The 24,446-nt window shown below is 51.0% G+C and overlaps 1 protein-coding gene across 2 annotated transcripts in view; it reads right to left on the bottom strand.

Annotated features, from left to right (window-relative positions):
- Positions 1 to 2,365: 2,365 nt before the first annotated feature.
- Positions 2,366 to 24,446, bottom strand: part of Papd7 (poly(A) RNA polymerase D7, non-canonical) — a 35,063-nt gene continuing 12,982 nt past the window's right edge. The window contains exons 2-13 of one of the 2 annotated variants that reach the window (XM_023706578.1): positions 16,642 to 16,765; positions 15,750 to 15,796; positions 14,013 to 14,133; positions 12,673 to 12,780; positions 11,734 to 11,862; positions 10,069 to 10,282; positions 8,313 to 8,439; positions 7,298 to 7,398; positions 6,507 to 6,679; positions 5,962 to 6,120; positions 4,171 to 4,335; positions 2,366 to 2,946 (exon numbers count right to left, since the gene is read on the bottom strand). In XM_023706578.1, the coding sequence (XP_023562346.1) occupies positions 2,752 to 2,946; positions 4,171 to 4,335; positions 5,962 to 6,120; positions 6,507 to 6,679; positions 7,298 to 7,398; positions 8,313 to 8,439; positions 10,069 to 10,282; positions 11,734 to 11,862; positions 12,673 to 12,780; positions 14,013 to 14,133; positions 15,750 to 15,796; positions 16,642 to 16,731 (1,629 nt within the window). In that variant the 5' untranslated portion in view covers positions 16,732 to 16,765 and the 3' untranslated portion in view covers positions 2,366 to 2,751. The other variant, XM_023706584.1, reaches the window with a different exon arrangement.

Genomic DNA, 24,446 nt, shown 5'->3' with positions numbered 1-24,446 from the left:
CCACTTCAGAGCTGCAAATTAGGAGGTGGGCGCGGCTGGGGGCGGTCACTGGGCATGCCCTGGAAGGGCAGGCAGTGCCCTGGCTCCCTTCCCCCACCTTCACTGGCTTGAGCAGCGCTCCTCCTCCAGCACAGGCTGTTTCTGCCTTGGAGCAGCAAACCACGGGCTTAACCTTCTATGACCTATGGGCCAAAATAACCCCTCCTCCAAGGTGTGGGTGCGGAGGCCACATCACAGTGACAAGAAAATGACTAGGCCAGACTGTCACCACACAGTATTAACTCGTGTGGGAGGAAGGCAGGATGAGCACAGTATCCAGACACCCATTCCTGCACCAGGGTCAGTGGCTGATGGCTCGCGAAGACACCCTAGGGTGACATGCAGGGTCACTGTGAAAATGCAAGCCTAAACTGAATCTTTTTTTTGGTGATACCGGGAATTGAACTCGGGGCCTTGTGATGCCGGACAAGCACTCTACCACTGAGCTACATCCCCAGCCCGCTAAACTGCATCTTAAGCGCTGTGACCGGCTGGTCACTGAAGTATGCGGTGACAGTCAGTAAGCCAAGGTCTGCGTGCACAGGTGAGCCTGTCAGAACAGGCACACAGGACTGTCCAAGGGCCCTGGGAGGCCACGGGGCCCAGACCAGGGACAGAGCACGTCGGGCCTCATCCCACTCGGCCCGGCACAGTGCCTGGACCCTGCCCCATGTGGTCACCCAGGGAAGACCCACGACCAGCTGTCCCACCTGCTGGGACAGCACCAGCCTTCTGTGATTCCTCCATGAACCAGGCACTGGCTATGGCAGAAACCACCTTGCCCATGAAAACATCGATTCACACAAAACTGCTTTCCAAAGTTTATTAAAAACCAAAGTATAGAAAAACTTTACATAAAAATATGTCAATTTTAGCTTCCACATCGTTGTCTGCGCACCAAAAAATCTAAACATGGTGTCTCTTTGTTAAACCTGTAGTGCAGGACCACCGAGGCAGCCAGGCCAATTCATCTGCTCACCGCAAGGGGGACGATGAGCGCCCGCACCGCGGTTGAAGGCCAAGCTCGCACCTGCTGGGCGCCGCCGCCGGCCCACAGTGGTTCTCCTAGTGTAGGTTTACAGTCAGTATTGCTAATGTGCAGAGATTAGTACGTGCCTACGGATCGGTGTTTATAAATACTCTTTACCAACAGGTTCATAATTTAAATATTTTTAAATATCTTGGGTGATTCCAACCGCCACGGACTGCAGACACCTGTGCCACAGTGCCTGGACTCTCCCGTGCACAGTGCACAGCGCCGGCCACAGGCCTGGTTTGCTTCACGGGCAGACTGCTGGGCAAGCTCGCCCTCACCGTGTCCATCACCAGCAGACATTGGCCTGGCACTCCACCGCCGCACATCCACAGGCAGCGGCCGTGAGCTTCCCGCTGGACAGCCTCCACCGTGGGCTCCCGAGACGAGCCTCTTGTAGTGTGCAGCAGGCCCCCAGCCCTGGCAGAGCAGAATCCAGGATGCAGCCCCCTCGGCAACAGCTGCAGAGTCCTGCAAACTCAGGGCTGGCAGGGTGGAAAGATTCTTATTCACAAAAAGGTAACAGAGACGGTGGTCGTGGTGGCAGAGCACACCTGCACAGTGTACCTGCGTGCTCCGGTGCCGGCGGTGCCACCTGGACACGCAGGCATGCTCCCGCCGAGCATGCCATGTGGTGGTGCGCTGGCAGGCAGCGCAGGTACTTCTCGGTATCCGCTCTTACAGAACGAATGCATACGGCTATGCAGATTCCTCCACGGAATCAACGGAATTCCTTTCTCCACATTCCCAAAACTGGGTGCCATTGTCTGTAATGAACCCCAGCCGTCATTACAGGCCATGCCACTGAGACTGACTGAGGCCTTTCCAGGGTCACACTGCACTGAAGGGTTTTAATGTGACCACCTCTTCCCCTAGAAAGTTATACTCTGGCACTTTAAATGCTGGATTTGTTGTCTAGTTTAAAAGAACCAAAACCAAAACATTTGAACTCATGGTCAGAGCGGGCCAGTGGCCTGCAGCTCAGGGCAGGGCTGGTGGACGGGGCCTCAGACCTGACAAACTCCCCCCAGAACTGGCTGGGAACGTGGCCCCCTCCACGTACCTCTGACCAAAAGAAAAGACAGCAAATGAAACCCCAAATCCCTCATGTCATGGTGTTCATAATGCTTATCAGACAACCAGCCAACACGGTGAACCCAACTTAGAAAATGCAACTTGGGAAAGGATCTAAGCTTGTTTAAAAAAATTCCCTCCTCCCTTAAATATAACTTATGTGAAAATATGAAATTAAATAAAAAATATCTGATTATTGCACAAATCATAAGTTTTCGGTATTTACATAGAAAAAGAGTTCTGAAGTCTCAAACAAAACGCAAGGGCAGTAACACGAGGCCTCCAACCCTACCCACTGGGAAGTGTGTGGGAACGGCCTTAACTCCTCTGTCGCTTGACAATAGGAAACGAAAACTTCCACCAGCCAGGGGCAGGCAGGGCTGCTGCAAGTCAGCAAGCAAGCTCCCGTCCTCAGCTCCCCTGAGTGCAGACTCCGGGAGGCAGAGCTCGTCCACGGCAATAAGGCTTCACAGATGAGCACGGAGTTGTTGGAGATGGACGTGACCACCACACGAAGGAACATGCAGAGTGATCAGTGGGCGCCGAGGCTGCAGCGGAGTGCTGGGCTCTGGTCTCGGGCCCTGCGGTGCCAAGGCCTGGAGCCATTATCTGCTGAGACTCACAGGCAGGCTGTCCCTCGTGTGCGTGTGTTTTTTCCTCCTCCAGCCAATGTGGTTGTACTGGTGGTGGCCCCGATTGCCCACGGGTGGTCGTACACCTCCATTGCCCACTGAGCTGTAGCCACCACCCTGTGTGTGGCCGTGGGACCCTTTCATGGACAGCTTCATGCCATTGTGCTGCTGCAGAGACAAAGAGAAAGTCAGGGCACAGCAGCAGGCAGAGCCCATGCCCACCACAGCAGCAGCAGAAAGCCTCACTCATCTCCAAGGGGGAAACGCCAGAGGCACTAGAGGCCAAGAGTGTGCAGGCACTGGCCACGGGATGGAAACTGTGCACTTGACCTCCCAGAACAGACAGTTACTTGTCCCTGGACTCTCAGGCCAGGGCAGGCCGCCGCAAGCTCCACTGATCCCAGGCTTGCAGCCAACTTGCCGATGGTCTGCAGGGTAAGAAGCCCTTGTTCCCCCTCCGCAGCCGGTACCTTGCTCTCGTGCCAGACCCCCAAGGCCGCTTGTGCTCAAGCTGCCTCCCCAAGCTCAGCATACTGCCAGGTGCTTCAGAAGCCCAGCAAAGAGCAAGCCACAGCAAAGTGAAAGAGGTTGCCTGGCCTCATGCAAGCCTGCCACCTCCCTGCAGGAACACTGATTGTCGGTACAGCAGTGGGACAGAGCACCGTGGTGTCAGGAAGGGCAGCTCTGGGAAGGGCTGCTCTACTACACCACTTCCAAGGGACTAAGAAGTGGAGTCTCCTGACATGGCACTTGAGCTGGCCCGAGAATAAACATACCACAAAGTGGGATTCCACTGACTGGCTGAGTGGCATGGAACCAGTGCCAGGGAGCCTGGGGGTTGGGGACACACACACACACACACACACACACACACACACACACACACAGGCATGTTGCAAGCATGGGACTCAACTGCAAGCTCCTTTCACACGCACTCTATTGCACCAGGCAAGGCAGAGATAAGCCAAGGCCTAAAGAAGCAGTCTAGATCCTCCTGAGACTTGGGGAGAATCACCCCAAGGCAGCCCACCACCCATCATGTCCCCTCGGCCCAGCGTGGGAAGCAGCAGCTGGTGGACACAGCACCTCACCTAGAGGTCCAGCAAGACTGACTCATGGTTTAGTGTTTGCTTCTTGACAACTACATTACTTGGCAGAAAACCAACTATTCAGCATAAAATGAATGTAAATAAGGAAAAAAGATCATCTTCCTGACCTTTGCCTATATCAGACCTCATTTTTATGCGGGGCAGCTCAGCAGGGCGTTAAGAGCTGCTTATGGGGAGTAGGGAGACTATTTCTTCTTGAATGATTTAACACTGTTCCACTGCTGGGGAGGAAACACACGCGCAAGGGAAGGCACCTTATGGCACAGCTGAGGGGGGTATGCTCCTTATGGTACAGGTGAGGGCTGGACAGCGGGTTGGGGGACGCCGAGGGAATGGCTGGGGAGGACATGTGGTGCACGGCCTTCAAGGACGTGGTTCCTTCCACGCCAGCTTGTCTGCAAGGGACAGCGGCAACCCCCAGGGTCGGAGGGGGGATGGTGAACCTGGCCTAGGAGCAAACAGAGACAGGCACAGTGCAGCACGTGAGCCAGGTCCGCGGGACTGGCCCGGGCTGCTCTGAGCACAGGCCCACTTGGAGGCAACCCGATGGTACTTCCATTAGCTGGAAATGGCTTATGTTCTAAATATGCCCAGAATCCTGGTCATGTGGGTTTAAAGCTGACTGGAGCAAACCAAGAGCCCAGGTAACCTGTCACCAGCAAGCTGCCACTTTTGTCCCAGGGAAGAACCTTAGGGGAATCCCCAACTCTGCCCACCATCCCTACAACAGGGGTGAAGCACAGGGTCCTTGTGTCCTATCCAGCGCGGCCTTCTCCAAATCTTCATCCCCATCTCATTTCTGTCTTGGGGGACAGGTCCCCAGGGGACAGAGATGAGCAGCTGCCGTGGGGCAAAGCACAGCTCGGCCGCTGCTCTTCCCACTGGTCACGGCCTGCCCTCTACCAAACTGCTCTTCAACAAGGGCTGCCCTCCCTGGAACACGGCTCCCAAGAGAACAGGGCCCTCAGCCTTGGCTGGCGCTGCCTACCCACTAACAGGCTGTGCTTCACCCCATCGGACATGGAAACCAGGCCAAGGGGAGCTCCCTACTCAGTAAGCTGCACTGGACAGGAACACACATCTTCAGACGGGGTTTTATTTCATTTTCATGGAGCAGCACTGTAAGAAAGTGCTCTCGGCCTTGTCTGAACATTTCAGAGACCTTCACATTGTAGCCCTGCTCATGGAGTTAGCAAATGACACACACATGAATGTATGCTACCACCTGAGCCATGTAGGGACTCTCCTTCCATGCTGTGGGCCCTTGTCACTACCACCCCAACTACTGGCAACAGCAGGGACGAAGTCTGCACTGGGCTCTCAAACGTCACACCTTACAAGGCCTAAATAAACCACTCCATGCCAGAGTCAGATGCTGCAGCCAGGGTCAGAGTGGAAAATGGCAACCAAGGTGACAGAGACACCACTGCTATACCCTAGCATGCCAACAAACTCGTCTGCATGCCTCTGGCTCAATTTAAACTCAACAGAACCCACATCTCAAAATCAATTTTACTCTCCTTTTACATGAATGACCATGCTAGATTTATACATGTTCCACTGAGGTATAATGGGGATGTAGATACAAAACTGAAGGCTTACCAAATTCTCCCTTAGACCTCTAATTTTATCTAAACACCAAGACCAGCAGATTCTAACAAAGTTTACCCAGTGCCTAGTTAAAGACATGGAAAAGACTGTGACAGGCTGAGTGACTGCATCAGAACCTCTTTCAGGATGACAAGGATGCAGTCTCAGGCTGCCCACAGAGCTGCTGCAAGAGACAGTTGGGGTGGCTCTGGCTGCCAAAGGCCACTTTGGGCCTCAAAGAGGCAGGTCACCTTGCTGCTAAAGCTGGACATTGTGACTTCAGGCCAATGGTGTTACAAGATGGCATTTTTTAGATTGATGGGAATTATACTCTATCCACACACAAAAAAAGACAATTTGTACAATAAAATAGAAATATAAACCCATCGAAGATTTTAAAAGTTCTTTTTGTAAATCAAAAGCGGCACTAATCCCTTCCCATGGCCTTCACAGCCTGGGCACCAAGCCCAGATGACGCACATACCTGATTGTTGGTTGTCATTATCAGCGTTCGGGAAGGGGTAGACTGAGGTTTGCCACCGGGCATGGGCAGGGCGGCAGGTAAGCTGGCCACGAGAGCCGTGGGCGCCTGCAGACTGAACTGGTAGACACTGGGCGTAGTGCAGGGCGGTGTGTCCGAGTCCTGCAATCCGGCACAGAGACAGGAGCTCAACACCAGGGAGCACAGCTTCTGGTAGACGCGAGAAGCCTGCACAAACCCCGACCTCTGAACAGCAGAGGCCACACTCACTACATTTCTGCCTGGAACTCAGCACTGTGAAGATTGTAACAAAATAAATACCGATGAGTCACCTCCACTCAATAGTTTCATAAAACTATTGCCGACAGTCCTTTGGCTCAGCTGCGAGGGCAGTGGCACACTATGTGGACCACCGGTTGCTGAGGGCCATGCTGACTGGGGGAGTGTGCACAGGGGCAGCGACTGCAACAGAACACACAGTGGTGGCTGCCTCCCGAGAGCACAAGCCCAATAGTCACACAGAGGAGGGGCAGAACCAGGGCACTCACAATGTCACTTCCAGACAGCGAAGACACAGAAGATGCAGAAGAGCCCGAAGAGAGGAGCTGGGGACTGGACAGCGACAGGGTCAGGCGCTGGCTGTAGGGCGACCCAGGCTCCCGGCCCTGTGTCTGCTCTCCGTTGCATGTGGAGACTCGCTCTTTCACCTTAATCCTATTGTCTGGTCAAAAACAGAGCCTAGGTTAGCACCAAGTACTTTGCTGCCCTGGCCAACAGCCACCACCCCCTAGCACGGCTGAGCCTTGGAATGCTGCTAGCAAGCCTGAATCTCAATTTTAATTAATCTAATCATAAAAGCTATGTTCATTTCAAATACACTTGTAACATCTAATGGGTATGCAAATCCCCTCCCATTTCCAGCTTCCGGGAAATCCCATTTCTGCTGCTGGACACTGGGCGCCCCAGTTAGGATGTGCTACAAATACAAATACACACTAGATTCTAAGGCAGTACAAAAACAGGGTACCAAATATCTCAATAATAATTACATGTTGAAATGTTAACACTTTCAACTAAGTTGGATAAAACAGACTATTAAAGTGAATCTCACCTGCTGCTTCTCATATCCCTAATGCTGCCACTAGATTCCTTAAAATTCCACATATGGCACAAGCTGTATTTCTGCTAGACAAGGCTGGCCTTGGGCTTACAGTTTTTAATTAAATGCTGCCCAGGAAAAGCTAGAAACTTTCCTGGTCCACACGCACTACCATGAAGGACAAGGAGGCACCCCGGGTATCCAGGGGCACGCAGTAATAGAAGGAAGCAGGGACCTCACCCAGGTCGGGCAGCGGGTGCACTCTGCCGCCCCACTTCTCTTTGATCCACCGCCGGTAGTCGATCACTTCCTGAGTTACCTTGATGATTCTTCCTAAGGTACTGCAAGGGCAATACCAGACGTCAGCAGTGTCACAGGGCGGGGGGAGCCCGGGGCCCCGGAGAACCTGCTTCACCTTACGACAGTACCAAGCCAGGGAGGACATGAGCTAACGGGACTTCACAATGTATTTACATCTTCCATTTCTGAGCTCCAGTGTAATCTGAGATCATGGTATGGAAAAAGCAGGTTCACTTACACAGAAGTCTGTCTACATAGGACTGCTTAAATCCAGTTTGTAGGTGGGGCAGGCCAGCACCCCACCCACAGATACCTTAGCCTGACACTTACTTCTCTCACTGCTCACAGCTGAGAACGGAGGTGGCACCTAGTGGCTAGCGGAGGCCTGGGCCTGAACTAAAAGCACACTTTTACCAGCACGAGCATGGAGAAGGACAGCTGAGGGGGCTTGCAATCTGTTAACTCCATCAAGCAGGCCCCACAGAGAAACATCTGTCCCCAGGGCACCATCCACCCTAGTCTACACGCCACTTTCTCCTTCCTGCCCACTCCCACTTCCTCACCACTTCCACCCCCAATGCCACAGCAGTACCCCCGGGGGTCAGAGTATTTTTGGCTTCCTAAGAGAGCCCTGTAAAAAGGCTCCGAACGGCAGAGTGTGGGCCACTGCACATGAGAAGGGCTGTGCGGCATCACGCAGAGGCTGCTGCATCTGTGTGAAGGTGGCCTGAGGGACAGCACACCCCAAAGCTTTCAAAACCAGGTGCCCCTCCATCATGCTCTGACAAGTGTCAATGCCCCAAAGAAGAAATGACTGCAATATCAACACCCGCCAGTTCTGCTGAAGCACAGCAGCGCGCCTGTGAGCACGTGCACAGCAGGACGTGGGACCAGTGGCTGCAGCTGCTACCCCAAGGATCTGGGAGCCCAGGCGAGGACGCAGGCCCTCTGTTACCTTTCTGAGTCTCGGTTGGGGTAGGACCTGGCAAGGGGGGACACAGCATGGCTGAGAACAATGTAGGCATAGTCGAACACCTGCTTCACTTGCATGGCCCCATAGGAGCTCCGACCAACATCATTTCCTGCAACAGAAAGGCAGCTGTCAGACTGGGCTGCAGATCTGAGTCATTATCCAGATGTTTCCAAACCTCTCCCTGTTACTGTGCACCAGGCCCTCACCCTGACACCTGCAGACCTCACCAGTAAAGCACATCAGGTAACGCGATAACACATGTGGGCACTGGCACGTGCAGACAGGCAGGGCTGCCCTGCCCCAGTCAATGCCCTGACTGGACCCATGGCCACCCTCAAGGGGAGTCACCTGGATGCCTTGCAGCTCTGTCAGCACAAAGGGGCCTGCCAGAGGAAGGGCTGGAAGACAATGCCTGTGGGAGCTCTGGTCCTAGAGAACTGGATGAGCAGAAAACCAAAGGGAGCTCACCAAAGCCACCAAGTAAAGCAGCTGGGTTTGATTATTACAGAAAGCTAGAGCACCATAATGTATGCATACACAAGCAGCCCACGCAGTTCAGTTTAGGTGTGGATTATATGGAGACACGTTCTAATAGCTAGAATTTTATCTCCTCTAGATTTCAATAAAACCCAGTGACCATGCAGATCTGTTTTTCAAAAACATTTAAGTAGACACCCGGAGACAATGGACAACCCCAGTTTGACAGGCTCTGCACAGACACAGGGTGGGTGACACCACTAGGAAAACCAAGGCATAAAACATGTCATCCACAAATCACGACAAAATGGGATCTGCTGTCAAACAATTTTAGGATATGGATCTCATACCCTAGAAACCACAAAACAAATAATTAGATTTGCAGATATCAATACAAAAAAAAATACACAATGGAGTAATAAGAATATCAAACATAAATCAAAAACATCAGGCAAAGAAAACAGGTGACAAGAAAAGTCTCCTTAGCACATCCCGAGGACAGTGCACAGACCAGCAGGGTGCCGAAGGATAAAGGGGCAGAGCGCCTGGAGCTGGCCTTCTCCTCTGCCTCTGTCCCTCGGCCACAGATTCTGTCACCAACAGTAGGAACCGCATCTCACCTAACAGAAGCTCAGTCAACACGTGGAACTGATAAATATCCATGTGTCGAGCTCCACTATCATTAATGAAATGCAAATTAAATGAAAATTTACACGATATGGTCTCATCAGCTTCGCAAAGGCTGCAAGACCGCTGCTGAAGGTCCTGAGCCTCCATCAATGCACCGACCCCTGGAGCCCACCCTGGAGTTTCCACGGGGGCCACCCTCCTCACGGTGGAACCGAGGCCCACGCCAGATAGGCTGGAGACACTATGCAGTCTCCACCCAAGCTGCAGGCCTGTGCTGCGGCATGCAGTGTCGCTCATAAGATGACAGCAATGACATCAACACCAACACAGCAGACACTGGGAGACTGGCACACCCACACAGGGCAGAGTGTACACACTCGCGGCCTGGGCTGCCCCCTCCTGGGAAGTGTGTGCTTCACAGCCAATAGGTAATACTCTGCAAGATGAAAGCCATAACCCTTCTCCTCTGATTTCCAATTGATTAAATAAGCCTAATGGAGAACTACACAAGGAACTCAGAAAGTGTCCCCAGAGCAGAGGCTCCGCCCTGGCGCCAGGCCCGATGCAGCCTCCCCGCGGGCCCAATGCTGCCCGCCGGCTTGTGCCACGCCCGGCAGAGCTGTGCCCTTACCAGGCAGCAGCGGGTCCTCGATGCACAGCATGGACGGTCTGTAACCGCTGGTCATGGCTTTCATGATCTCTTCTTTGGCGATGTAGGCACCTCCTTCTTTTATTCTAATGCCAGTTTTCAAGTAATTAAAATTTCTTCCATATAGTTCAAAAAATTCTACGAGAAGCATTCCAAGGTTTTCATCAGCTCTCCGGGCATCAATTCTTGGATGCAACTGTAAAAGCAATGCAGGCATGGTTTGCACAGATCCCAGTCAAGTCCTACAGGGGACACACATGATGGCACTGCTCGCCCTTGCAGGGACCACACTGAGCGGCAGGCCTACGGGAGCTTGGCCAGCAGCATGCAGCCACCAGCAGAACTTGGACTGTCACTGTCCATAATGAGTGCTCCAAAGAAGCAAACATCTGAACGCTTAAAGTCTTAAAACTAGGAACCTATACAGCATCCCCCTACAAACACAGACATCTGATTAGACACAGGTTGTCAAACACTCTGCACTAAGTCAGTTGACCCTGCTCTGCACACTTGAGTCAACTGGACGGCAGAAGTGGTCGTAGATGGCAGTCATTCTACAACACAACCAGTAGGTGGCAGCACGAGACAGACTAGCTGCAGGCCCAGCGCGTTAGCCCGACGCACTTCCTCCTCAGCCAGCCCACAGGAGCCCAGCCTGCTGCGGCACGCTTTCCTCAGGCCCCACTGACCTCAATGAACCCCAGCCCCAGGCCGCGCTGACTTAACACAGTCCTCAGCCATGCAGACTGTGCTGTTCACACGCAGCTTTGCTACTTAGCTGGATTAAACCAGCTGGCTATCATGCAGCTTGTCAGTCACGCTCAACATGCCCAGCACATAGGCCCACACATGGCCTGTGGCCTCGGCAGGGCTGGCACACAGAGCGCTGGCAGCGCAGTGCAGACTCCACCGCACAGTGCCAGCCTCACCCTGTGGCCAGTCCTGAGGGGAGACCTCGCTGCACTGGCAGGGGCACCGCAAGTCACTGCATTCTCAGCCAAGGGAATCTCGGCTTCCGAGGATGCGCGTAGGTACTCCACAGGGGCACAGAGCCTCCTTAAGTGTGCACCATCTGGATCCCTTATTCCCTGCCTTTAATTGGAATGAAGCCCTGCAGAGACGGCCCCACACAGGCTCCGCCCCCCCTTCATAGGCTGAAGCGAGAGTGTGCGAGGTACACAGCACAGGTCAAGCGCAGGGCAGGGCACGGCCTTTGTGGGGCCACGATGGCTGCACAGACCCCACACCTGTGTCACCGGGGCCTGAATTATTTTCAGCATAAATCACAGGTAAGAGCTCACTACTGAAAAAAATAAAAGCTTCTTGTCCCTAAAGAAATGAACACTTTCTCAATGTAAAGACTTCTTCAGCCCAAAAAGTATCACAGAATCTCAAAAGCCCAAGGACCACCTTGCACCAGGCAGTAAGTCAGCAACAGAAATGAAGAGCACAGAACAATAGGACAGGAGTGTTGGCCCAGAGGTTCTACAACATAACCCAGATGCCAACCACTGCCACATGAGAACAGCACTGCGGAACGGTGACAGCAAGGTGCACTGCACCCCAGGAGCAGCCAGCCAGGGATCGGCAGGAGGCCACCCTCCCACCCACCCTCTTACACGCAGTCCCACGAGACGGTGAGCGTACCTGTAGAAAGCTGATGGCCATTAAAATGAGGCTGTATGAGCTAATTCCACCTGTAAAAACCTCATTCAGGTCCCTCTGCAGAAGAAACTGTTTCAATACTAAAATCAAGTAAGGCAGCAATGAATATTTCTGTAAATCCCAAAAGAAAAAGACACGCTGATTAGTTCACACACTCAAAGCTATTTCAGGAGCACACCAGGATCGAGCAGTTTCACCTGTTCTCTTGCCCACTGCAGAGCTCTGGGTCGCTCAGCATCAACCTGAGTGGCCAAAGGCACCATTTCCTGAGGAGCAGGTGAAGCCTGCTAGGCACCCAGCCCAGGTGGCGACTTGGTGGGTGGAAGTGGGGGCCTTGTGAGCAGGGTGTTCCCTCTGGGAGGAAAGCAGAAGGGCAGAGTGGCTGGGCTTGGCAGGCTCCTCGTGTTTGCCAGGGTGTACTGGGAACAGAATGCTCGCCCACCCAGGCCTTGAGGAAAAAACAGGCCAGACCCCATTTGGGGTGGACCAGAGGGAGGAGCCCAAGTTCATCAGCTCAGTGCCACGTGGGCTGTGGCACCCACAGTCCCTTGGTCTCTGAAGGGACTGATCTGAGTTACGTGGCCATGACTGGATCTCCCAGAGGCTCCCGCAGGACTGGCAGAAGGAACACATGCGCTGGGAGCAGATCCTGCGAAATGACTATAAAGATCATCCCACAGAGCTCAGCAGTGAGGCTTGAGCTCAGGATCAGGTAGGTACTCAAGAAAAGCAGACCACAACACCAGCAAAGTACTTTCTAAGCGTCCACAGAAACTGCACTGGAAGATAAATGTGCCGGTGTAGGTCTGCATCACTAGTGACTTCTACAGCCAGGCCAGGAGTTTCCGATGCTCCTTTAAAGCCACCGGGAGCCTAGCTCAAGTTCCTGTTTGTATGATGCACGCAGGCTGACTCCAGTACCTTCATATAGTTCTTGATGAATTCAGCTGCCCGGACGCCAGTCTCCATGTTAAAGCTGATGTCGACTTTAACTTCAGTCTCCTGGTCTGTGAGCTTTATTATTGGTACCTGTAAAGATTTAATTTAAAAAGTGTGGTTCAGGGGCCGGGGAGATGGCTCAGTGGAATAAATGCTTCCCTGGCAAGCGTAAGGGCATGAGTTCAATCCCCGATTCTGCCAAAAAAAACCCAAAAAACACCAAAAACTAAAAACTGTTGTTCAATATGCAGCAAGCTTCAGTGAGGCACCAAGACGTTTCCAGAGTTGGCTGTACAGAGCTTTTAGAAGAGCTCAGAGAGCATGGACCCCGTATCACAGAGAAGAGGCCTTTTCGAGGAGTTAACATGAGATGCACTGCAGCCCTGGCCCTCGCTCAGCAGTGCGCATACTCTGCCCACCGGCAAGCCACTCTGCTGGACAGAAGGAATGGGCATCCTTAGGAAGAGGATCAGGCAGCAAGGCCACACCACACATGCACCCACAGAGAGGCCACAGCACGTGTGCTGGGACAGCGCCCCAGCTTCTATGTGGTAGAATGTTTTTAAAAAGTTAATGCACACACTCAGATTCTAGAAAAGGGCAGCAACACTGTGGGACTTAGTTTGGAGTGCTTGTTTTAACAGACCACACCTTGAACAGAGCCCTCACCCAGCAGGGGAGATGTCACTCAGGGAGGGGGCCCAGTGGAAAAGAGAACACGCGCAGATGACAAAAGAGGATTCCACGCCAGAGCAGTGAGGTCACCAGGACCAAGAGCTGCCACGGTAAAAAGTACACAGGGTGCTTCTGGAATCCAGCCAATCAGGTCCAATTGTGCTGCATCTAAATGAGGAAACCTGCACCAGCCCCGTCCACTGCTCTGCCGTCCAGAAGCTTTGTTTTCATTCACTTGTTTCAAACAGGAATGGGCAAAGGACAGCAGGGTCAGAGGGCTGGAGACACCGGCTGCCAGTGTACACCGTGGAAAATGACCACATCTGCCAGCAAGGGCAGGGCGGCGGACTCGTGCCCACAGCAAGCAGGCCATAGGACTCCCAAGAAAATCTTAGCAAGTGGAAATCTCCTGTCACCCATCAATGGGTCCAAATTCCAGCCCTGCAGACTGTCACGAATGTGCTGGGAATCTGGAAGGGTAACAAGTACATTTTACAGCAGCAGCAGCAGCAGCAGCAGCAGCAGCAGCAGCAGCAGCAGCAGCAACTGCACAAGCAAAGCCAGTGACTACCATCAGCCAGGCCACCCAGTCAGTAGGGCTTATCAAAGTGAGGCTGTGTGCTGGCAGGGACAAGTCCAACACTCACTGTGGCTTTGTCAAGGACTTTGATGGAACACGGCTCCGCCACATTGTGCTTCCGCAGGGCTTGCTCCAACAGCTGCAGAGGAGGACGCTCCCACTTTCCAAAGACCACCAGATCTATGTCACTGGGGGAACAAAGGGTCCAGGTCAAGTGCTACTCATTTCTCTGTGTGGTGACCTGCGTGTGGGAGGTACCCACGAGCAGCACGCGGCCTCCCTCGTCTGCCTGGCCCCATCCCCTTAGGGAGGTGTGGTGCAGCTTACAGACTCTTACAGCAACCAGTTGAAAGATTTTCGCAGGAGCACTGGGAGGAGGGATAAGGTCTAAAACAAAAATGCTTCACTTCAAACTAAGCCCCGGCTCCTTTCCTAGCTCACACGCCCATGTTCCCCTCACCAGCACACAATCGATCCAGCACTTGGCTTTCCCATGACCAACATTGCAAACCGCCAAACCCTGACCTCACAGCCTCCTCAGCCTCCATAGGCGAGATGCCGAGGGTCAGCAGAGCCAAGGACGAAGGACTTACGTGAAGCACACGTGGATGTCCAGGGTCCTTCATGGAGAACACTGGAACCTCATTTGAGATTACAAACTGCACATTTTTCTATCATACAAGAATTCTCAAAAAGGTATTGTTTAAACATTGTTTTTTAATCCTCGTTAAAACTTTATAAAACCAGGGCTGGGGAGATAGCTCAGTAGAATAAGTGCTTGCCTGGCAAGTGCAGGGTCCTGAGTTCAATCTCTGCTACCACAAAAAAATAAATAAATAAAAAATAAAACTTTATAAAATCAAATTTTCAAAGCTATCCCAGCATCAGCAGACTCTTCTCCACTGCATTTACTCTGTATGGTCCTGGGACGGTCTGGAGAGACCACTCCCAGGCTCACACAGAGAGACAGACTGCCCGGCCCAGGAGCTGAGAGCGGGGTCTTCAGAGGCGCTCAGGTCGCAGGGGCTCTGCTTGTCAGCAGATCAAGGCTGTTAAATCAAGACTGCGAGTCTAGAAGCGGGCTCTGACACTAGAGCTCACTTGCTCGCATTTATTTATTTATTTAGTACAGGGTCTCACTATGCAGCTCAGACGCTAGTGACCCTCCTGTCTCAGCTTCCCCAGAGCTGGGATTACAGGCATGAGCCACCATACTGGGTTTCAGCGGCTGGCTCTGCACACCTGGGACTCCAGGGCTGGCATGGCATGCAGTACCAGGAGTGAACTCCAGTCCTTGCTCCTGTCAGGCAGGAGCTTAGACCGCTGAGCTATCTCCCCAGTCTGTTCACTGTTCACTCTCTCTTGCACACTGGGACATCATTTTAGAATGCTGGAACATCATTTTATGTCCACCATGATAGGGCACAGCACGAAGGACATTTCTAATCCCTGGATCTTATATTTTACAGCTTTAAGAATCTGTGCCAAATAAGCTTCTACTGTTCACAATCTACCCAGGCTGCAATATTTTATTACAGTAGCAGGAAATGGACTAAGAAAATCCTTTCATTTGTCATCTCTTTCTATTTTAGTGCCCAGCATTTCTGCACCCCAATAAAGTGAGTGCATGAGGAAAAATGTAAGGCAATCAAATTATTTCTATAGCCCTAAATTAAAACTTACTTTCTACCAAATCTCCCCTGCCTCCCAATTTTTTCCTCTTGCTGGCCTCTGCACCTCAGACAGATTACGAAGCACCTGGCCCAGTCAGCAAACACCACCTGTGCAGGGACCCAGCACTCACCTGGTGGGAAGATAGAGACCCGTGCTGAAGCTGCCGAATATCTGCACCTGGAAGAAACCGTGGCTGTCTTAGAACATGGCCACAGCGCAAGCACACAGTCCCATCAGCCTGACTACTGGAAGCCTTGCTGCATCCTCCAGTTCCAGGAAAATCACCTGGACACTGGGCAAAGGAGTGCGGAGGCAAGACAGGTGGAAACTATGCAAAAAACTAAATAGTCCCTTTATTTCTGAAAACCAACCCCACAAAGAAGTTTAAAACTCAAAAGTAAAACCATTACTGCCTTCATCCCATACTCTCCCAGAGCCAAGTGTTTCTCAGAGCCAGTTTCAAACCTTCCAATAATTTCTCAAACAGCCACAGTGTGGAGCAGGACTCTGTCCTGGTATGGAGGTTTACAGGGAAGCCTGTGTCCCTGTTAACCAAGGACAGGCAGCTGGGTTGCCACACAGCCTGAGAGCACCTGCGCCCCTTAGCAGTAAGGTCACCAGCACTCGCACAGGTTGGCTGCTCAGCAAGAAGGGAGGAGGCTCCTGGGCAGAGGGCATGGTTCATGGTGCCCACAGCACAAGTTCCCAATGCCCAGGATCAGCAGCTCCATCACTACTCAGGACTCGGAGGCAAGAGGAAATCTTCCATTTCCTCAACACAACACATCCTGTGCCGCTAGGCCTGAGGGGTGAGGGTGGGAGATTCCAAACAAGATTAATCACACCTTAGGCCAAGGTGCCTGGGCCTGCAAAGACCTGTCACTCAGCAGGGACCACACGGGCCAGCGGGCCTGGGGCTGCGCATTCCTGACAGGTCCAGTCCATGCCTCAGGCTAAGGAGAAACCCAGCCAGTGCAGGGAGCAAGGGAAACAGCATGCAGCACGGGACACAGCAGACTCACGTCAGCCGTGGGCCACAGATCTTTCACCACAGTCTCGATCCGCTTCACCACCTCTCTTCTCATGGCTGCTTCCTCAGGACAGGGGGACATGAAGTTATAAAAGTCGATGATCTCCTCGTGAAGGCTAGTGGACAGAAAAAGAGGACACACTAGAGTTACAACTCAACTGAAGATGCTTTCCAGTCTATAAGGTCCATGTGCCCTAGAACTTTTCAGGCCGCTTATAATTCGGCTTCTTTCCCTACCAGAAATATATGGTGGTAGATGAAACTACACACCGCCTGGCACCATGAACACAGTGAATCGAAAGAACCACTTCTGTGGGTTACAGTAAGAAAACGAGAGAGGTGCATCCATGAGCAAGACAGAGACTTTCCAACACATGCGGTGCAGGACGGCAGGTCACCAAGGGTGGGTCGGACCCCAGCCTGATGCGCGAGCCCTCAGCTCTAAAGCTACACTAGCTAGGGTAACAGTTTGTGTAAAGGTCAGAATGTAAAGGACAGAAGACATATATACCCAGTGCAGACAGCCACAAGTTGCTCAACAGACCCAGGAAGGTAGTAACTCATGCAACATTAAAATGATGCAATTTTTCTAAAACACACCACACTGCAGGTTTCTTTGAAGTGGAGTTTCTCTTTCTAACAACTCCCACAGGCACCTGCCTGTCCTGCATGTCAGGTCCACTGGTCAGAACGTAGCCGCGGGTGTTAGTTACCAGGCTCCAACATCTCCCATCAGCAGACTGAGCACAGCAGCCAGGAGGCTTCTCCCATGAGCAAGGTGCCTGGTGGTGTCCCACATGGCCCTGAGTCGCTGCCCTGCAGGGCTCTCCGTGAGACCAGCGTGTGAGTGGCTCGCCTCCCACACCACTGGCAGCCGCACCAGTTCAGTACCCGTGGTGCTGCACTGCAGGCGGGAGTATATATGAACTCAGAGACCTGCTAACAAAGACACAACTGCCCAAAGTCATAGAAACACGGAAGCTGGTATGCTAATGCATTCAATCAACAGCCCCACAAATTTAGCCCATTAAAAGGTCTATAAGCAGAGCGCTCCAATGTGCCAAAATGTCACTCCAGGTCTCACTTGCAGTGCACCGTCAACCTCCTCTTCAGGACTGCATGTCTGAAATTGTAACAATGGAAGCAGCCTCTCCACCACCTGCTCGGACTCTGGGGAGCCGGCAGGGTGACACATCCTGCAGTCTACACAGAGACTGCCCACCCACAGTGTCGGGTCGGATGTGTGCTCACTTGTGCACAGACAACAGGCACCTCTAACAACAGAACCACAGCCTCCGCACGTGTCAGGGCACCAGGACCTCCCGACATCAGCACTGCAACCTATCAGTAAGGAAACACCACTGCCATTCCTTTTTGAAGTTGGTGAGAAATGGGACCCACACAGTTGCCTACTGCTATGCCTGTAACAACGTACTAGGTGATAAAGGCCACAGCATGTTCTCACAGGATGAATTCTGGGCCTGGACTGCCTGCTTGGCAGTGCTGCGTGGGTGACAGTGCTGAGCAAGAAGTTTGGGCAAACCCCAGGCAGGGCCTGCCTTGGGCAAGCAGGGCCACCAAGGCACCACACGACTCCAGAAGCTACTAAAGACTCAGGGGTAGGCCTGAGTACCCTGTGGACAGAGCTGGACACAGAATAGTCTAACCAACATCAATATGAAACCTAGGCAGACATGAAGTGCCATGGCTGACTCCTGCTCCAATTCTGCGGACACTTGAGGGCCAGGCAGCAAGGCCAATCACAGGTCAAGAAGAGAACTGTGGGACAGAATCCATCCAGGAAAATCTGAGGGCATGGACCCCGCTGCCCCAGTCCTCCAGCATCCTCTGCCCTCACTGGTTAGCGGAGGCCACATATACCCAGAAAGGAAGCCCAGGGAGGAAAGGGCAGGGCTCCATGCACAAAGACAGTACTCACTCCAGGCCGGGATGAGTCCCGTGCAGAATAAACTAACCAGGCTATCCCACTTACCACGTTGTCGTGCTACCTACATCCCCTAAACAGGATAGCATTTCACCCCTCGCTGGTCATCTTGATGTCATCAGAAACAAAAGAACATTTAATAAAAAAAATGTAAACAGCACCAAACATTTGGAACTATTTACCAGTCACTAACAGCAATCGCCTGCTTTGGGAATGGCACGTAATTTCATGGCGGCGTCCAGACACCCTGGCGGTGGTACAGAAAGGTCCTGGGACCCTGGCCAGTCCCAGGCGACACATGAAACAGCCCAGTACTTGCAGAGAGCTTTCCTGCACCCTCCCACACACCAGATCATCTCTGCATTACCCGCGGTACCCAGCACAGTGCTGTATGAACAGCTTTACACTCAGTCAGAGAACAATGGCATAAAAAAGTCCGTACGTATTCTGGATAGGCTCTGTCTTTTCTGAGCATTTTCCATCTGCATGTGGCTGACTACAGATACTGAACCCACCAGCACGGGGCAACTGGCCCACAATAAGTGGCACTTCCAACTGTGCCTGGCCACCAGCACCACGCAGTCAACACGCTTTCCTTTGTAAGTCTCCAGCACTGAGGACACATCGTTTTCAGGTCTCAAAGGTTTTCCACTGAATCACACTTTTAATGATTTCTGCCCCTCAACAAAAAACAGGAAATCGGTTTGTGTCTCTCTGAAGGCAACCTCCAGAGACAGGCACAGCTGAGGAGATGCCTGCAAGAAAACGCCAGCCTCCTGCTCCACAGACAACTCCGTCATCAACCTCTCAAAGCTCAATTTCAGCTCTGACTCCAAATAAAGGACACTTTGACGCCAGGACGGCACACCACTAACCTCCATGGCCACAGGTCCCACAGAGGGCGCCTCAGAGCCAGCAGGAAGTGATGAGGACCCAAGAGGCCTGGGATGCTCCTGCTGCCCTCCAGCATGCAGTGTGACTTCTCCCAACATAGGCAGCCAGGAAGGCTGGTGGATGGGCATGGGACAGATAGCTGGCTTCGCAGAGTGGGAGGGAGCTTGGCACAGGCTTGGCACAGGCCTTCAGGGACTTTCCAGGAAGGGTTCTGCAGAAGCAGAGTCGATGCAGGCCTTGGGGCTACCCCTCCTCCTCACCGAGTCCTGGAGCCCTGGCAGGTGGGCGTCTGGCCAGCACCAAGAACAGAGCTTCCCTCAGCTTAGATCTGGCCTTAGAAGGGGTTTGCTGTAGTGTAGCAAAAGGACCCGGCAAGCCTCACAATACATGAGGCAGCAGGATTCTGAGACACTGACAACGGCCACTGGCCCACACTACCAGGTGCAGCCACGCTGGCTCCTTCAATGACAACTTTTTGTGTGTCTAAAGATGACTTCTTTACACTCTACAAAAGGACAGGCAGGCACAGGCACTGTGACAGTAAGAGGCAAAGACGTGGGTTCGGGGCAGCACCCATAGCCCCAGTGCAGAGGTGGGTCAAGGAAACCACAGGAGGCGAGCAGCGCTCTTGGAGCAGGAGCCCGCTTCAGCACTGCCTGTTCAGGTGCTTCCCCAGGCCTCGGGCCCAGGTGGCTGTTGTGCTGCAAGGTCACCTTTCACTCACCAGCACTTACAGCAGGGAGAAAGAGCTGCCCCCTGGGAGTGGGGGTAGGTCCCAGCCATTCAACAGCTAAAGCCCTGGCCACCAGAAGATGTGCTACAGAGCATCGGCCCTCCTACCTAGCCAAGCACCACACTCAGCACCCAGGCCCATTGCCCACTTGCCTCAGTTTACCTGTAACACTGCCCACGAATCTTGGGAATTCCAAATGCTACTAGAAAAGTGATCTTGTGAACCGTGATGTGACTCTGGTCCCCAGTCTTTCCCATTAGCCAGTAAAATGAAACAGAAAGTACCAGAAACCGCTGTCAACAGCTGTTACTTTATTCTCTCCTCTCCACATTCCTCCAACTCTTCCTTTAAAGCTTCAGTAGTGTCTCAGAAATCAGAGGCCCCTCACTCCAGCTCCCTGTTTGTTGCCTGCATTTTTGCAAGAAAACAATGCTTTGGTAAAAGCACCCAGCGTTAACGACTGTATTTTCAGATTTTATGCCATGCTTTGACGCAATTACAGTGAAACAACTGAGTCAGACTGCTAGCGTACACACATGGGAAGGAGGCAAATACTAACCCAGTCCAGGAGAGCAAGCTAGGCAAATGACAGCACCAGCATCCACTATGCTGAGGGGTCAATGATCCTCTTCAAAGCATCCATTAACTGATGGGTTAATGAGCTAATTATAGATCATTTTTATTTATTTTTAATTATCTTGCAAGGCAACTAATACCTGCACAAATCAGAAAACCTTGAATCATGCCTTCAAATATGAATTGTTTAAAAAATCTAAGCTCCACACACAAGTGGAAGGAAATGACCTAGAATTGTAAGCGGGCGCCCTCGCCTGCCCTGGTGCTTCCTGAGACTCTGGGAGCAGCCTCAGCCCAGCTCCTCCCCCTGGGCAGGAACCTCTCAGTGTGCCTGGTTTCCAGCACAAGGCTCTGAATGGAACTGCAAGCCAGGCATGGTTCCCACAAGTGAATGGAGAGAGGGAAGCTGAGGCCCCCAGAGTCCCCTGTAGGCCAAGGGCTGAAAACTAAGCCAGGAGACAAGAGTGCAGCCTAGAGAGGAGCAGCAGGAGCTGGGCCGGCCTGGTGGACTCCCTGGAGCAGCCAAGGCCAGGGCAGCAACCAGCATGCACAAAATAGCCAGCACAGAAGGGCGCTCAGCTTTAAATGTGAGGACTCTGGTCCACAAAGTGCACACGCACTGAAGCCAGCTTTCTCTCCTCTTCTCCCCAGATTCCTCCTGACAGCAATCACAGGGACCCTCAAGGGCCTTTTAAAACCTAACCACAATCAAGGCACAGCACAGGTGCTGACTGCTAGCTGCAGGCTACCTCGGGGTACCCCATGGGCACCCCGAGTGAGAAACTGCAGGGTTTTCTGAAGGTCAGGGTCCCCAGGCCTTGCTCACTAGCTCAAGCAGCGAAGTTCATTTACGTGCACATGGCTGTAACTCTGCTACCCTTCTAGGTATCTCTCAAGGTTTGAGAGGAAGCTGGGAGCATGTCCTGAGCACAGTGTGCATCTAGGAGCAGGAGTCTAAAGGTATCAGTATTCCCAGACACTACAGCATCCTGCTAACCACATCCCATAGTCTTCTCAAGCAGTTCTTGAAGCAAATATTACTGAGGGTCTGATAGCTGGGTGGTCATTGGGCCAAGACCACAGGGCCAGGATTCAATCCCACAGCTGGGCAGCCCTTCAAAATGCACCCTGACTCCAAGCTGGGAGCCACACTCAGGAGTGCCTGACACAAAACTAAACAGACACTGCAGTCTTTTCACAAGGAGGCAAAAATATAAATATAATTCTCCAATTATTTAGAAAAAGAATGATTGCATACTATTCAAAACTAGTTTGAAAGAGTGTTTCCTCATTCCTGGAGTCAGGTATTACTCTGATACCAAAACCAGAGAAGGACCAAACCAAAAATGAGAATTATAAGCCAATCTCCCTAATGAACACAGACACAAAAACCCTCAATAAAATACCAGCAAACGAATGCGGCAAATCATCAAGAAGATTATACACTATGACCAAGTGGGATTCATCCCAGGGATGCAGGGATGTCTTAATATACACAAATCCATATCAACAGATCCAAAGTAGTATACCATATCAACAGATCCAAAGACAAAACCACACAATCTCTTTAGTAGATGCAAAAAAAGCTTCTGACAAAGGAAAAAAAAAAAAAAAAAAAAAACCCTACAGAAAATTTGAATAGATGGTCTCTAAAAGCTACCTATGACAAACCAACAGTCAACATCGCACAAATGAACAAAAATTAAAAATTTTCACTTTAAAATCAGTAAAAAGACAAGTATCCCCAATGTCACCACTCCTGTTCAATATAGTTCTGGAAACATTAGCCAGAGCAATTAAACAAGACAGAAAATAAAAGGAATAATGATTGGAAAGGATCAAGTGAAAGCATTATTTGCAGATAGCATGATACTCTACACAGAAGACCCCAAGGACTCCCCTAAGAGACCTGTAGATTTAATAGCCAGATTCACTAGTGTAGCAGGATGGAAAGTCAACACTCAACAATTAATAGCATTTCTGTACACAAACAACAAACACATCAAGAAAGAAATTAGGGTAACCACACCTTTTAACACCTAAAAATTGAAATACTTAGGAATCAATCTCATGAAAGTAAAAGATTTATACAGTAAAAATTATAGTACTCTGAAAAAGAGATCAAAGAGAAGATTTCAGAAAATGGAAAGATATTCCTTGCTCGTGATAGGAAGAACCAACATTGTGAAAATGGTCATACTCCCAAAATTTTTATACAGATTCAAGGCAAACTTGATTAAAATATCATTAATATACCTCACAGACCTAGAAAAAACATCCCTAAAATTCATCTGGCACCAGAAGTGACCTAGAATAGCAAAAGCAATCTTGGAAAACAAAAAAAAGGCAGGAGGCATCACACAATTCCTCACTTGAAATTATACTACAAAGCTACTGTGATAAATCTGCATGTTACTGGCAAAAAAAGGACCTGAGGATCAATGGGACATATTAGAAGACGCAGACACAACTACAAACACACTCAGCCACCTTATCTTTGACAAAGGGACCAAACATGTACACTGGAAGAAAGACAGCCTCTTCAATAAATGGTGCTGGAAAAACTGGCTTTTCACCATGCCAAAGGATTAAAATAGACCCATGCCTATCACCATGCACAAAACTACAGTCAAAATGGATCAAAGATTTAAATACTAAACCTGAAATACTGAATCTTCTGGAGAAGAAAGTAGGTAGAAACCTTAAGGACACAAGGGTAAGGGGTTCATGAACAACAATCAAACTGCACAGGAGATACTTCAAAGAATCAACAATTGAGATCTCATCTTTTTGAGAAGTTTCTACACATGAAAAAACAAAATCACCAACAGAGCAAAAATAAAACCCACGAACTGGGAAAAAAAATTATAGTAGACTGTTCTTCAAAGGACTCCTATCTAGGACTGGCCAAATAGCTCAGCAGATTAGAGGGCCTGCAAGCATGCATGGGGGCGATCCCTGGGCCTGTCGTGCCAGCCCAGGGCACGTTGATATGGTGATTGAGACTGGGCACGGTAGCATGCACCTGTAATCGCAGCACTTGGGAAGCTGTAAACAGGAGAATCACTACGAGTCTGAGCTAGAAGTGAGACCCTGAACACCCTTCCCTAAAATACAGAAATATAATAATAATAATAATAATAATAATAATAACAACAACAACAACAACAATGAAAGGACTCCTATCTAGAATATTTAAAGAATAAAAAAAAAAAAATCAGGGCTTCAAAATTCAAAGACCCAATCCAAAACTGGGCACCTGAGATGAATATACATTTCATAAATGAAGAAATATAAATGGCAAATAAATACATGAAGAAATGTTCAACATTATTGGTCATTCAAGAGATGTAAATTAAAACAACATTGAGATCATCTTATGCCAGAAAGAATGGCTATCATCAAGAAGTCAATCAATAACAAATACTGGAGAGGCTGTGGGGTAAAAAGGAACCCATCTCCACTCTTGGCGGAAATGAAGGCTGGTCCAACCACCACGGAAATCAGTGTGGAGATTCCTCAAGAGCTAGGACTGGAGGCGCCAGTCAGGCCAGCTATTCCCCTCCTGGGTATTTTTCCAAAAGAACTGAAATCATCATACCACAGCAATATATGTGCAACCATGTTTATACCAGCATAATTTGTCATC

The sequence above is a fragment of the Octodon degus genome, unplaced genomic scaffold (assembly GCF_000260255.1).
Source record: "Octodon degus isolate 3935 unplaced genomic scaffold, OctDeg1.0 scaffold00008, whole genome shotgun sequence".
NCBI lineage: Eukaryota > Metazoa > Chordata > Mammalia > Rodentia > Octodontidae > Octodon > Octodon degus.
This window is presented reverse-complemented; position numbering and strand designations above follow the sequence as displayed.